Source organism: Crassostrea angulata, chromosome 7 (assembly GCF_025612915.1).
Source record: "Crassostrea angulata isolate pt1a10 chromosome 7, ASM2561291v2, whole genome shotgun sequence".
NCBI lineage: Eukaryota > Metazoa > Mollusca > Bivalvia > Ostreida > Ostreidae > Magallana > Magallana angulata.
In genome coordinates, this window is record NC_069117.1 from 6,042,481 (window position 1) to 6,057,267 (window position 14,787).

The 14,787-nt window shown below is 39.2% G+C and overlaps 1 protein-coding gene across 5 annotated transcripts in view; it reads left to right on the forward strand.

Annotated features, from left to right (window-relative positions):
- LOC128191973 (titin-like) overlaps window positions 1-14,787 on the forward strand; it is a 259,892-nt gene that overhangs the window by 153,685 nt on the left and 91,420 nt on the right. For all 5 annotated transcript variants that reach the window (XM_052864366.1, XM_052864367.1, XM_052864369.1 and 2 more), the window contains 21 exons: window positions 147-3,857; window positions 4,089-4,355; window positions 5,596-5,859; window positions 5,998-6,264; window positions 6,621-6,887; window positions 7,161-7,427; window positions 7,531-7,797; window positions 7,905-8,174; window positions 8,286-8,573; window positions 8,683-8,979; window positions 9,072-9,374; window positions 9,468-9,770; window positions 9,881-10,168; window positions 10,304-10,591; window positions 10,726-11,028; window positions 11,140-11,442; window positions 11,542-11,844; window positions 11,947-12,058; window positions 12,164-12,336; window positions 12,650-12,937; window positions 13,034-13,339. In XM_052864366.1, the coding sequence (XP_052720326.1) occupies window positions 147-3,857; window positions 4,089-4,355; window positions 5,596-5,859; window positions 5,998-6,264; window positions 6,621-6,887; window positions 7,161-7,427; window positions 7,531-7,797; window positions 7,905-8,174; window positions 8,286-8,573; window positions 8,683-8,979; window positions 9,072-9,374; window positions 9,468-9,770; window positions 9,881-10,168; window positions 10,304-10,591; window positions 10,726-11,028; window positions 11,140-11,442; window positions 11,542-11,844; window positions 11,947-12,058; window positions 12,164-12,336; window positions 12,650-12,937; window positions 13,034-13,339 (9,135 nt within the window). The remainder of the gene's footprint in view (window positions 1-146; window positions 3,858-4,088; window positions 4,356-5,595; window positions 5,860-5,997; window positions 6,265-6,620; window positions 6,888-7,160; window positions 7,428-7,530; window positions 7,798-7,904; window positions 8,175-8,285; window positions 8,574-8,682; window positions 8,980-9,071; window positions 9,375-9,467; window positions 9,771-9,880; window positions 10,169-10,303; window positions 10,592-10,725; window positions 11,029-11,139; window positions 11,443-11,541; window positions 11,845-11,946; window positions 12,059-12,163; window positions 12,337-12,649; window positions 12,938-13,033; window positions 13,340-14,787) is intronic.

Here is a 14,787-nt window from a genome sequence, read left to right on the forward strand (position 1 = left end):
TTCCACTTTTTATCCAAGTTTCGTTGTGATAACTTTATATTGTTCAGATAACCTTATTCAAGCATGTTCACTATGACAATAATTCTACTGAATCCAGCTTTGCCTTAATATTTGCTTTCCTAACCGCCTCCTATATATCCTAACAGAAACCCCACAGACCCAAGTAACAGAATTACCAGAATTTGAAACCCCAAAACCAGAAATCTTAAAAGACACCCCTAGAGAAAAGGTCACAGAGGAAGAGGACATATTAACATTGACACCAGAAATAGAAAACACAGATGCTGAGACAATAGAGGCAGAATTACCAGTATTAGAATCTCCTGTGACTGTTTCCCCACAAGACACTTTAGAATCAGAAGCAATGATATCTGATCTAGTTAAACCAGAAAATAAGGTCCCAGTTTCAGAATTTGAAGAGGTAGAGGTACAATTGTCAGAGGTCCCAAGGGCAGAATCACCAGTTTCAGCAATGACAACGACAGTAGAAACTCTAAAAGAATCAGCTGAAAAAGAACTGCAACCCACAAAGGTTAATGAAACACAGTCAACTGATAAAGAAGGTATTGCAACAACTGAAACAGACATCACAGTAACTGAGGTTGAAGAAACTGAGGCCACTGAAAAGGAAGTTCCTGAGACAATTGAAACAGACATTACAGTGACTGAGGTTAAAGAAACTGAGGCTATTGAAAAAGAAGTCCCTGAAACAACAGAAACAGAAATCGCAGTGACTGAGGTTGAGGAAACTGAGGCCCTTGAAAAGGAAGTTCCTGAAACAATTGAAACAGACATAACAGTGACTGGGGTTGAAGAAACTGAGGCCACTGAAAAGGAACTTCCTGAGATAACTGAAACAGAAATCACTGTTACTGAGGTTGATGAAACTGAGGCCATTGAAAAGGAAGTTCCCAAAACAACTGAAAAAGACATCACAGTAACTGGGGTTGAAGAAACTGAGGCCACTGAAAAGGAAGTTCCTGAGACATCTGAAACAGAAATCACTGTTACTGAGGTTGAAGAAACTGAGGCCACTGAAAAGAAAGTGCCTAGAGTAATTGAAAAAGATGTAATAGTGACTGGGGTTGAAGAAACTGAGGCCACTGAAAAGGAAGTTCCTGATACAACAGAAACAGACATCATGGCAACTGAGGTTGAAGAGTCTGTGGCCACTGAAAAGGAAGTACCTGAGACAACTGCAGTGGACATCACAGTGACTGAGGTTGAAGAAACTGAGGTCACTGAAAAGGGAGTTTCTGAGACAACAGAAACAGACATCACTGTAACTGATGTTGAAGAAACTGAGGCCACTGAAAAGGATGTTCCTGAGACAACAGAAACAGACATCATGGTAACTGAGGTTGAAGAAACTGAGGCAACTGAAAAGGAAGAACCTGAAACAACAGAATCAGAAATCACACTTACTGAGGTTAAAGAAACTGAGGCCACAGAAAAGGAAGTACCCGAGACAACAGAGACAGACATTACAGTGACTGAGGTTGAAGAAACTGAGGCCACTGAAAAGGAAGTTCCTGAGACCACCGAAGTGGACATCACAGTGACTGAGGTTGAAGAAACTGAGGCCACTGAAAAGGAAGTACCTGAGACCACCGAAGGGGACATCACAGTGACTGAGGTTGAAGAAACTGAGGCCACTGAAAAGGAAGTACCCGAGACAACAGAGACAGACATCACAGTGACTGAGGTTGAAGAAACTGAGGCCACTGACAAGGAAGTACCTGAGACAACAGAGACAGACATCACAGTGACTGAGGTTGAAGAAACTGAGGCCACTGAAAAGGAAGTATCCGAGACCACCGAAGTATATATCACAGTGACTAAGGTTGAAGAAACTGAGGCCACTGAGAAGGAAGTTCCTGAAACAACAGAAGCAGACATAATGGTAACTGAGGTTGAAGAAACTGTTGCCATGGAAAAGGAAGTACCTGAAACATCAGAATCAGAAATTGCAGAAACTGAGGTTGAAGAAACCATTGCCACTGAAAAGGAAGTTCCTGAAACAACAGAATCAGAAATCACAGTAACTGAGGTTAAAGAAACTGAGGCCACTGAAAAGGAAGTTTCTGAGACAACAGAAACAGACATCATGGTAACTGATGTTGAAGAAACTGAGGCTACTGAAAAGGAAGTTCCTAAAACAACTGAATCAGAAATCGCAGTTACTGAGGTTAAAGAAACTAAGGCCACAGAAAAGGAAGTCCCTGAGACAAAAGAGACAGACATCACTGTAACTGATGAAGAAACTGAGGCCACTGAAAAGGAAGTTCCTGAGACAACAGAAACCCACATTACAGTGACTTATGCTGAACAAACTGAGGCTTCTAAAAAGAAAGTTCCTGAAACAATTGAATCAGACATCACAGTTACTGAGGTTGAAGAAACTGAGGCTATTGAAAAAGAAGTCCCTGAAACAAAAAAACCAGACATCACAGTGACTGAAGTTGAAGAAACTGTGGCTTCTGAAAAGGAAGTCCCTGAAATAACAGAAACAGATGTCACAGTAACTGAGGTTGAAGAAAGTGAAGCAACTGAAAAGGAAGTTCCTGAAACAATTGAAACAAACATCATCGTTACTAAATTTGAAGAAGCTAAGGCCTCTGAAAAGGTAGCTGAAACACCAGAGTCACAAATTTTAGCTTTTGAGGTTGAAAAGACAGAGTTAGCAGAAAAAGAGGTCCCTGAAGCATCTGAAACAGAATTTTCAGTGACAGAAATTCATGAAACAGAAGCAACTGAAAAGGAGATACCTGAAGCATTTGATATAGACATAATTGGTACAGAGGATAAAGAAGTTGCAAGTGAAAAAGAGGTCACACCAATTGAAAATCAACTAATTATGACCCAAGAAACAGAAATAGAAGAAAAAGAAACTCCTCTTGAAGACACCAAAATTCTGAAAGTATCTGAGACAGACATAACTAATGAAGTGAATGAAACACAGATCAACATTACTCCAGAAATGGAAGTAATCACTGAAACCAATGAAACTGTCACTGAAAAATCCCCATTTGCAGATATAACAGTGACTGATGCTAGTGAAACAGAAACAACAATGAAAGAAACCGCACCAGAAGATGGGTCAGTGTCAGAGAGTTTAGAAATAACAATCGCAGAGGAAATGGCCCCAGTAACAGATATTCAAGTGACAGAAGACACAGAGACTGATGTCACATTGGTCCAGGGGCCAGACACAGAGACAGTGGAAGATGAGGGTGTTGAAATGGAGAAGACATTGATTGAATCATCAGAAACTAAACCAGAGGATTCTGTTGAAATGGAAATTTCAATCTCAGACGTACAAGCCTCAGAGAAAGAAGAGGTTAAAATGGATTCATCAGAAATTCCATCTTTGGATACTGAGGTTGTTCTCACTGAAAAGAAAGAAGAGGATATCTCTGAATCCTTTATGATTGAATCACCAGAAACTCAGAAACCAGAAGATACAGAGACAGCCATTACACTTGGTGAAGACCAGTCAGAGGCTCCAGTGAAGGAAGCCATAGAAATAGAACTTACAGCAAAAGAGGCTCAAACCACTGAGGTCCCTACACTCCAGTCCCCAATGCCTGTAACCCTTGCCTCCTTCAGAAAACCCCTTACTGACCTTGTCGCCAAGGAGAATGACACTATAACCTTGACCTGTGAACTTTCCCAACCCAACATTCCATGCATATGGCTTAAGAATGACCTTGAAATTAAGCCCTCTGATCACACACAAATCTCCTGTGATGGTTACTCACAGCAGCTTGTACTAACTGATGTCACTGTGGATGACACAGCTAGATATTGTTGTGTATGTGGCGATGTGTCTACTGAAGCCATGCTACAAGTAGAGGGTAGGTGATCTATTTAAATTTCATCAGCTGTTAAGACTTTCAATGTTGTAAAAATGTATAATACTACCAGAATTAATGCTGACATTACTTACCAGTATCCTAATTCAATATTCTAATGTAACTAACTAGAATTTTGCACTTGACAATTGTAATTACAAATGTACTTTAAGTTGTACCAATGTTTTATGATATTTCATTTAAAAATCAATAAAGTTTTATCAATAATTTTAGAAGCACCTGCTACCTTTACCAAACCTCTCACTGATCTAACTGCCAAAGAAAAGGACACCGTTACCTTAACTTGTGAACTCTCCAAACCAGACACTCCCTGTAAATGGTTCAAGAATGACACTGAAATCCAACCAAGCAACCATGCACAAATTTCTTATGATGGTTACACCCAACAACTTGTACTAACTGATGTCACTGTTGATGATACTGCCAAATACTCTTGTGTGTGTGGTGATGTTTCTACTGAAGCCACACTGCAAGTGCAGGGTATGTGCAAGGCAAACCTCAGAATTAATGTTAACCTGCAGTTCTTTCATCCAGAAGCTGTTGTATAATAGAAGTTTTAATGTATAGGGCGAATTTATTGATCAAAAACTAGTTCGAGTTTAGGTTTATGGTTTGATAATAGTTTCATATCTGTTTGAAACCAGTTCGATGGTTTGAATGTTTAGCACTAAATGGAAAGTTAGTTTAGAAAATGGCTATCATTGCACTCGCATTCCTACTGGATTTGTTCTTGGAATTCGAAGAAGATATAATCTTTGGACTCATCTGCATTTGCATGAAAGTCTTTAATCTCTAGTAAACAGTGCAGACATTTTTTTCTTCTGGCAAATCTCACATATTAGGGTATTCCGCGAACTCATGGCAAAATTGGCTTTTAACACCACATAAATATTATGGAAAAGTGAATGCTGCTATGAAAAACTATTAATATTCATTTTTCTACATGTATATCAATAGAGATCATTTGGTTCACTCAAGGCGTTTGAAACAAGTTAAAAATGACACTGGTTTCAATTGAAATATACACCAATTACTTGGTCTTAGCTCAAGAGCCAGACAAATCTTGTTGATTTCAAAGAGCCGTGGTTGAGTGGCCAGCAATGAAATAGTCAGGCGATCTTATTACATGCATTACAATGTGTACTAAAATAAAATGTTACGAGCAGATTTTTCAATGAATTTTTTGTTATCAACCACTTTGAAAGTTTTTCCTTTGACTGTTGTAAATTGCAAAGGGTATTTCTCAGTGTTAGTATTAATGGAATCGCTCCATCTCTTCCACATTATTATTTTGGTCAGTACTATATGTACTATCATAGATCCTTTGAGACACATATGTTTAACGTTAGGACGATACCCAATTGCTATGTCGACTTCAAACTTTGACACATGTGCCACACTTGAGTATCAACAACTCTCTTTCGAACACCTCTCTTTCCGCCATCTTGAAAGGATTTAAAACCCCTGAAACCGCACCCGGAGGTGGTTTTAGGTTTCCTGGAAACTTGTTTCAGTTTAAAGCCAATAAATACAAAAACTAGTTTTAGTTTCAAACTAGTTCAAACCAGTTTTGCAAATAAATGAAAAGTTTGCAAAACCAAATTAAAACCTAAACTAGTTTTTGATCAATAAATTCGCCCATAGTTAAAAATTACCTTCACTTTGTTTGATAAAACATTGGTATACATTTGCATAAGAAGTTTTGATACTTGTTTTTCAGAATCCCTGAAATTCATCAGAGAACTATCAGAAATGCGTGTCATTGAAGAACAGACTGTGACCTTGGAATGTGAGGTCAACCAGCCAGGTCTGACTGCCACTTGGTTGAAGGACAAGCAACCTGTTGTCCTCAAAAAGTCAGACTTCATCCGTGTCAAGGAAGGCGTGCACAGTCTGGTGATCGCCTCTGTGGAGATTGATGATGAAGCAGAATATACTGTACAGATAGGAGAGCTCTCCAGCTCTGCTCCTCTCTTTGTGGAAGGTAAATGACAGAACCACATGATAAATGTTTCATAAAATTTTTTATGATGAAGTTTGAAATTAGTTTAAGGAGACCATAATGAATGAAGCAGTATTTGTTCACTACAATATAATATAAAAGTATTCTTTATTGTTACAGAGGCTCCAGTGGAATTCATCAAACCACTCAAGGACATTCAGGTAATGGAGAAGACCAAGGTCGTATTGGAGTGTGAGGTCAGCAAGCCTAATCTGATTGCCACCTGGTATGTGGATGGAGAGGAGATCAAGTCTTCTGACCGTGTCGAGCTTGTTGTGTATGACACGGTCCACCAGCTCATCATTGAGACAGCCAAACTCACCGATGAAGGCAAATACACCATTGATGTGGAGGGACAGAAGTCCTCTGCCACACTTCTAGTAGATGGTAAGTCACTGTCATTTATCAATTCTGATTTCATCAAAAATCCATGATGTTTGAACCAAATGTACTAATGAGTTGTTCCTTGATGTGTATTAGGGACATGGTTGTTAATGATGTTGTTGAACCTTTAACATGTGTTTAAGTACGTTGTTTTGAAGAGATATCTGTCTTTGCATGCAAAAAGTACTTATAAATGTGAAATACTCAAACCTTTGTGAAACATGAAACCTTTATCAAGATTAACCTTTGTTCTATAAACTTGACCAGTGTCAAATTTGTGTTAAGAGGGAAAATCAATATATTTGCTGTTAAGTTTTAATATGTCTACTAAATGTGATTGTCATTTACCTTGCTCTCAGAGTCCCCAGTTGAACTGGTTGCACGCTTGCATGACATTATTGTCCCAGCCAAGGGTTCGGCAGTGTTTGAGTGTGAAGTTTCCTTGCCTGGTGTCAAACCTCAGTGGTACAAGGATGAAGAACCAATCACAGTCAGCGATGGTTATGACATTAGATCTGACGGGACCCACCACTATTTGTACCTAGACAAAGTGGGACCTGATGACATTGGAGACTACACCATCCAGTTTGATGATGTTGAGTGCACTGCATCTCTTCAAATCGAAGGTAGATGCAGATGACATGTAGACATCAACCAGTAGATTTCAAGGAGTTTTTTTTTGTATTCCATACGAACTATAACAGATTTATTTATTTAACCATTGCATGGTTTTCTGCATGTTTCTTCCTTTTCTTACATTCAAAATATTTACTATTTTCTATTTTTTTCAGTTTATTTTATTACAATTCATTTTATCTGACATTCATTTTCCCTTCGGTTTAAATTTGTTTGTGAAGGTGCAAGCTCAACAATTAAAATATTATGGTGTATTCTTATAGAACCTCCCCTTAAAATCACCAAACCACTCGAAAAGAAAGAGGTTCCTGAAAAGGAACCCCTGACATTGAGCTGTGAGGTATCTAAACCAGGAGTCATGGGTAAATGGTTCAAAGACAACAAGGAAATCTTGTCATCAGAACACATCAAAGTCATTGATGATGAAAATGTTCACAAACTGGAAATTCTAGATGCCAGCCTAGCTGATAGTGGAACCTACAAATGTAAACTGGAGGACAAAGAAACCACCTGCAAGGTCACTGTGAAAGGTCAGTGAACCAAACTACTATGTCTCTAATGCATTCATCATTTGTTGTCACTGAGAGTGAGGTAAAATAATAATTTCTCTAATTGATGTTTATAAATATGTAGAAAAACCTCTTGAATTCGTCAAACCCCTGAAGGACATTGAGGTCACTGAAGGTCAAGACATTGTCCTTGAGTGTGTAGTGACCAAGGAAGGTATGAAGGCCAGCTGGCAGAAGAATGGTAAAGCATTGCCTGTAGACAACAGAATCAAGGTCACTGCTGACAAGGACACACACAGACTGACCATCACCTCAGCAATGGTGGAGGACAAGGCTGAATACACAGTCAAGGTCGCTGACAAGTCATCAACAGCCAAGGTCTTTGTAGAAGGTCAGCATTCTAAGTGTACTCATCATTTAAGTTATTCTTCAACAATGCAGTAGGTTTTACTCTATATAAGAACAAAATTTCAACTCTCTTTTACTTTTAAATTTTAGAAGAAGTAGTGGAGTTTGTTCGCAAACTTTCGGATGTTGAAGTGAAGGAAATTCCCTCTACCGTGACCTTCGAATGTGAACTCTCCAAACCAGACATGGTAGCCAAGTGGTTCAGAGATGGAAAACCCTTGGGAGAAAGTGACAAATACCAGATGGTTGTGGATGGAACAGTCCACAAACTGGTCATCACAGATGTGGATGGAGAGGATGAAGGTGACTACAGCATTGTTGCCAGGGGGAAGAAATCAGAGGGAGAACTCATTGTAGAAGGTAATTTTTCTGTGGATAAGCAATATATGTTTCTTGATCTGTCTATAAATCTATGGACCCACTCTGTTGAAATGAGTGTAACTAACTAACTATATTGTTAATTTTCTTCAGTGCCTCCACAACTATTTTTGGACAAACAATTCGAAGAGGAGGTGGTTCTTAAGGCTGGCCAATCCACAGCCTTTGAGATTCCATTCAAGGGTAATCCACAACCTAAAGCAACCTGGACCTATAACAATGAACCACTGCCACAGGAGAAGAGAATAGAGAGTGAGACCATATACAACATGACCACACTGAGACTGGGCAAGGTCAAGAGGTCAGACACAGGAAACTACACTCTGACCCTGGATAACTCAGCTGGCAAAGTCTCCATCACCATCAAACTGACTGTGCTGGGTATGTATATTCATTAAGTGATACATGCCTTAACCACTCAAATTCAACATTGAAATTTTTATCCTTACATATGACAGTTATTAAACTGTCTTGATGTTTCTATTTGTAGACAAACCCACTGCCCCACAGGACCTGACACCTTCAGAGGTGACAGCAGACTCTATCACACTGACATGGCAGACTCCAGCTGACAATGGCGGCAGTGAAATATTGGAGTATATTATCGAAAAGAAGGAGTTCAACCGCCGGACCTGGCAACAGATGGGAACTACCAAAGATCTGACCTTCACCATTCCAAAACTTCTGGAGGGCAACCAGTACTTCTTCAAAGTCGCTGCCAGAAATGACATTGGCATTGGAGATGCTGCTGAAACAAAAGAGGCCATTACAGCCAAAAATCCCTTTGGTATGTTTAAAACAAGTGTATCTGATGCAATGTTTGCTATTCATTATTTACTGATTAGTTATTTTAGTAAAATATGTAACTTTTATTTACAGTTGTACCAGATGCCCCTGAAGCTCCAGTTGTGTCTGACATCACTGCTACCTCAGCAACTGTTACCTGGCAACCACCAGCCAATGATGGAGGATCTCCAATTACTGGATACCGCTTGGAGAGGATTTCAGGCTTCAGTGGTCGATGGGTTCCTATTTCCAAGGAGCTCATCCCAGAGACAACATTCAGTGTCACTGACCTGGTGGAAGGCAATACCTATGAGTTCAGAGTTATTGCTGAAAACAAAGCTGGCCCAAGCAAGCCTAGCCCACCATCACAAAACATCAAGGCAGTTAATCCATGGAGTAAGTGTTTAATCCAGTTACATGTAATTTCATTGTCATGGCTGTTATAACTTAAGCAATGTATAGATACTATATTGTTGATATTTTTTGTAGCAAAACCAAATGCACCAGGCACTCCAAAGATCATCAAAACAGACAAGACATCTGCTGACCTCAAATGGACACCACCAACAGAGGATGGCGGAGCACCCATCACAAACTACGTCATTGAATACCGTCCAAGTGGTTCTGTCCGCTGGAACCGTGCTAACAGCTCTCCTGTCACAGAAACCACATTTAGTGTGGCAGACCTTAAGGAGGGATCTGAGTATGAATTCAGGGTATCTGCCGAAAACAAGGCTGGTGTTGGCCCGGCTTCTGAACCTTCCAAATCTGTCAAGGTTGAAAAACCATTAGGTAAGAATTGCTACCAAAGCATTATATTAACCATGTTATCCTTATTGTATTTCTAGTAGATGATGTAAGTAGAAATGATTTAATAATGATTGTCTTTTGTTTTATTCTAGTTGGAACTGCTCCAAAGGTTCTAGAGAACCTGTGTGAAGCCACCATTGTATCGCCTGAACCAGTCACCCTGAAGTGTGTCCTTGACTTTGGAGAGCCAGTGGCTGAAGTCAAATGGTTCAAAGGACCAAAGGAAATCAAGAAAAGCCAGAAGTTTACCATAGATATAGAGGACAAGGTTGCTTCCCTTGTCATCCAAGAGACAGAACCTCAGGATGCTGGTGTGTACCGCTGTATGGCCATCAACCCTCTCGGTCAGTGTCAGACAGAGGCCACTCTAGCAATCCACAGTAAGTAGCCTTGTTCAAGCCTGATGTATTGTTACAGTTGATCTACTAAAAAAAAGCTTCAAAATTAAAATGTTCACCTAAGTGTTGTTTTTGTGTAAGATTTTGCCAATAAAATTAATTTTGTATGTTTTTCAGCTCATCCAAAACTCGAATATGAAAATAAACTGAAGGCCAAACAACTGGTAAAGGTTGGACAGTCCATCTCCCTACAAGTGAACATCAGTGGAATCCCCAACCCTACAGTACAATGGGCACAGAATGGCTCTGTGATTGAGAAATCACCCAAGATCAGCATCGAGACCACAGACGTGTTCAGTATGCTGACTGTGAAGAACGCCAGCCTGGAGGACACCGGGGTGTACTCCATCACCGCGGAGAATGTGGTGGGCAAGGCCCAGGCCGAGTTTGATGTAGCCATCAGAGGTAAGTATATCAAGTAGCAACTAATGAAAAGTTTAAAGATGACTTCACTTAACAAACTATCATACATGTTCCATGTTTTTTAGATGACTTCATTATTCCAATGAATTATTATAATCTATTTTCCTGCCTTTTAGACAAACCTGGCAAACCCAACAACCTCCAGGTAATTCAAGTCATGAAGGAATCTGTCGTATTGTCATGGCAACCACCCACCAACACAGGTGGTTCTGAAATCATTGGTTACACTATTGAAAAGAGGGACGCCAAGCGTAACACATGGGCCCAAGTGGCAAATGTAGACAGTGAAACCACCACTTACGCTGTACAGAAACTTATTGAGGGCAACGAATACTTCTTCAGGGTGTCAGCTAAGAATGACATAGGCACTGGAGAACCGGCTGAAATTGACCGAGGAACAGTTGCAAAATGCCCTTATGGTGAGCAAATGTTTTAATAATAGAGAGAGAATTAAACCTGATAAAATACATGTTGGTAGTTCACTTACTAAAAGTTCCCTGTTTCTATTTGTTACAATTTCCTGTTTGTAGACGTACCAGGAGCTCCCAGAAATCTGCAGCCCACTGAGGTCAACAAGTCCAGTGTCACTCTGACCTGGGAGGTCCCAGATCAAGACGGTGGTTCCCCAGTCACAGGCTACATCGTGGAGCGCCGCCAAACCACTGCCACTAGGTGGACCAAGGCCCACAAACAAACACTGACAGAGACTGTGTTCACAGCTACTGATCTGATAGAAATGTCAGAGTATGAGTTTAGAGTTGCTGCCGAAAACGCAGCAGGAATCGGAAAACCATGTGAACCAATAGGACCTATTCTGACAAAGAGCCCATATGGTATGTACATTAAACTTCATTTTGAGATTTCAATAAAATGAAATAATATTTATTCGAAGAAGTTTTCTTCCATAAATATGTTCACCTTGGTGTTTTTAGATGTGCCAGATGCCCCAGCCAAACCTCAGATAACAGATGTTACCAAAGACACAGCAACACTGACTTGGACACCACCAGAAAAAGATGGTGGTAGCCCTGTTTTCAACTATGTCATTAAATACAAACCAGTGAGAGCCTCCAAGTGGATCTCAGCCAGTCACAACATTACCGTGGCCAACACGACATTCACTGTCAAAGACCTGACGGAGGGAATGGAGTATGAGTTCAGGGTCCTGGCAGAGAACAAAGCAGGACTCAGCAAGCCATCTGCTCCTTCCTCTGTCATTGTCAGAGAGCCTGTCAGTAAGTAGTACCAGCCACTGATAATTTTAAACCTTGATTGCTGCAGTGTCCGAGTTGTTTTATTTGATGGTTCCTCTCTGACTGCTGACTGTCTGTTTGTAGGTGGGGAAGCACCTTCTGTGCTGGAGGGACTCCCTGACATCAGCGTACTCCTGGGTGAAGATGCCACTATGGAATGTCAAATCAGTGGGAAACCAGAGCCATCAGTTACTTGGTGAGTGAACACACTGTTTGATTAATTTCAGATCTCAGGCCTGCTATTGTAGTTATGCAAAGTATGGTCTGTTTCGATGAATATGAATTTTGTATCTCATCACAGGAGCAAGGACAGTCACAGAATTGATGCGAGCAAGAAGTATGAGATGAGCCAGGATGAGATATCTGTCTTGCTGACCATCCGAGATGTCTCAGAGAAGGACTCAGGCAGCTACACCCTGGAGGCATCCAATGATCTTGGCTCTGTGTCTACTTCTGGACAGCTTGATGTACAAGGTAGGATAGATGGACCAGCTTTGGATTCTTACTTTCTAAAATGGCTAATGATATAAAAGCTGTGTTCACTGGATCAATATCTCATTAAACACAGTTGCTATACCTGTTTCATTATACACAGAAGATTTTTACAAAATAATTATTTGAAAAGGTAGCAATATTTTTTTAAAGATATGTTACTTTTGAGACTAATTATAGTAAACAATAAAAATGTTTGATTTAGTTCACAAATTGAACCCCTATTATTAAGAGTGCTTGAGTCTGAAGTCTTGGAATTGAGAAAATACACTATTTGCAATTTTTTTTCTTCCAGCCAAACCAGAGCTTGAATTTGACAATAAATTCCGGGATGTAATAACACTGAACACAGGAACATCTCTGAGAATTCCAGTCACCTATAAGGGTCTCCCCAAGCCCACCATCACCTGGGGCAAGGACGAGAAACCCCTGAAAGCAGGTGGTAGTGTCACACTAGATACCAAGGACACACTCACAACCTTACAGGTCAAGAAGGTCACCAGAGCAGATGATGGCCTCTATTTCATCACAGCTGAAAATGAGGCTGGAAAAGCCAAAGCAACCTTTGATGTTGAAGTAATTGGTAAGGACTATATCTTCCTTATCTAGTTCAATCTTTTCTTTGTGTATTGAAGTTATTAATCAGTGTGTTCATTCTTAATCTTTATTCTTATAACAGATGTACCAGACCAACCAGAAGGCCCCATCAAGATCAGTGATATTAATCGTGACCGTGTCACCCTCTCTTGGGCCCCACCCAAAGATGATGGTGGAAGCAAAATCAAATCCTATACAGTGGAGAGGAGAGAGCAAGGCAGATCCATGTGGAGCAAGGTGGATACTGTGGATGCATCTAAGACCTCCATTGTGGCTACAGGACTCTCCCAAGGAAAAGAATACTTTTTCCGCATCTATGCAGAGAATGACATTGGTTTATCCAAGCCTCTGGAGTCCAAAACAGCAGTGATTCCCAAGAGTCCGTTCGGTATGTGTGAGAAGGTGTTCTCTCCTACCAGCGAGCAAGGCTTCTTCCTCAAGTTCTAACTAACATGTTGATGATTAATTCGATGTTGTGATTCAATTAACAGTTTGTTATGGACTGAAATAATAACAGCATGTACAACCAAATGTTTAAATTGAATTTTGGCAGCTTTAGATAAGTTTTACATTATTTTAGTTGTTTTGAAATGTTGGATGGCATGAGAGATAATGCACCGAGATGTCAAAGACAATTTATGAAAGTTTTGAAAAGTAAAAGATGCATCCTTAGTTAGACATACATTTTAAAGTTAAACAGCATGTTTTCTGCCATTGAGAAGTGCAATTATAACCTGATGTGTTTATTTTTCTTCACAAAATGTTTTCTTTGTATAGTTTTGTGGCATGTCTTAGGATAGTAGTCATCAGTGAAGGTTGAGTTTGTGATTTTAAAAATCTTTGATTTTAAATACACTCCTACTTTACACATTCTGAGATTACCTACAATGTGATATCGTTAAATGTTAGGATTCTGTTTATACCAAAAAGCAATTAAATTCTAGACTTGGCCAACACAACAAAGAGATTATCTGAAGCATTCCAAGTGTTTATATAGATACAGAAGTTGATGAATCAAATTAGTATAAATCACATCATAGTAAAATGTTACTGAGATATATTTAGTTGTTGAGATTTTTCAGAGTCTAGTGTTTTGTTAATTCAATTAATTATCATTGTATTGATGCATTGTGTACTTATCTGATTAATATCTATACATATTTTTAATCCCATAGAGAAAGAATTGTTATTGTTTTCCATATATACACTGTATTTATCAGGAGCTTAGATTTCATGGCAGCTTTCATAGAGGAGATAAGTTTTTATCAGAGCTGTATATTTATTTGTCATTTCTAAAATGTACTTAATATTTTTATATACATTTTACATGCATGTAATCAATAATATTGAATTGTTATTTTTGTGTACTACATGTACTAATTTTGCATTGATTGAATGTAATATCATTCCATTGAGTTTGTTTTGATAGTAGAACTTTAACATAGAATATTACCTAACATGTACTGCATATGAATGCATTTATCAAAAGCAATAAATTCATGACCTATGCATGATTTGTGTGTTCTTTGCATCTGAAAGCTTGAAATATTAAGACCTGGTCAAAAATTGTAATAAGGCAATTTTGACATATCAAAGAAGTTATAGCTTTATTAGAGGAAAAAACTAGCTGCTAAAGAAATGATAATCAACATTTTTTGTAAAATATAAATAAATCTAAGAAATAAAGATGGTTATTCTACCAAGATATGTACCAAATCTATATTTTCTACTTTCTTGGTAAAAATTCAGCACGAGTTGAAGTTGATACATGAAAACTTGTCAATCTATCTAAAGATGGTTTCATAAAGTTTTGCTGGAGTAGACCACATCTGGATT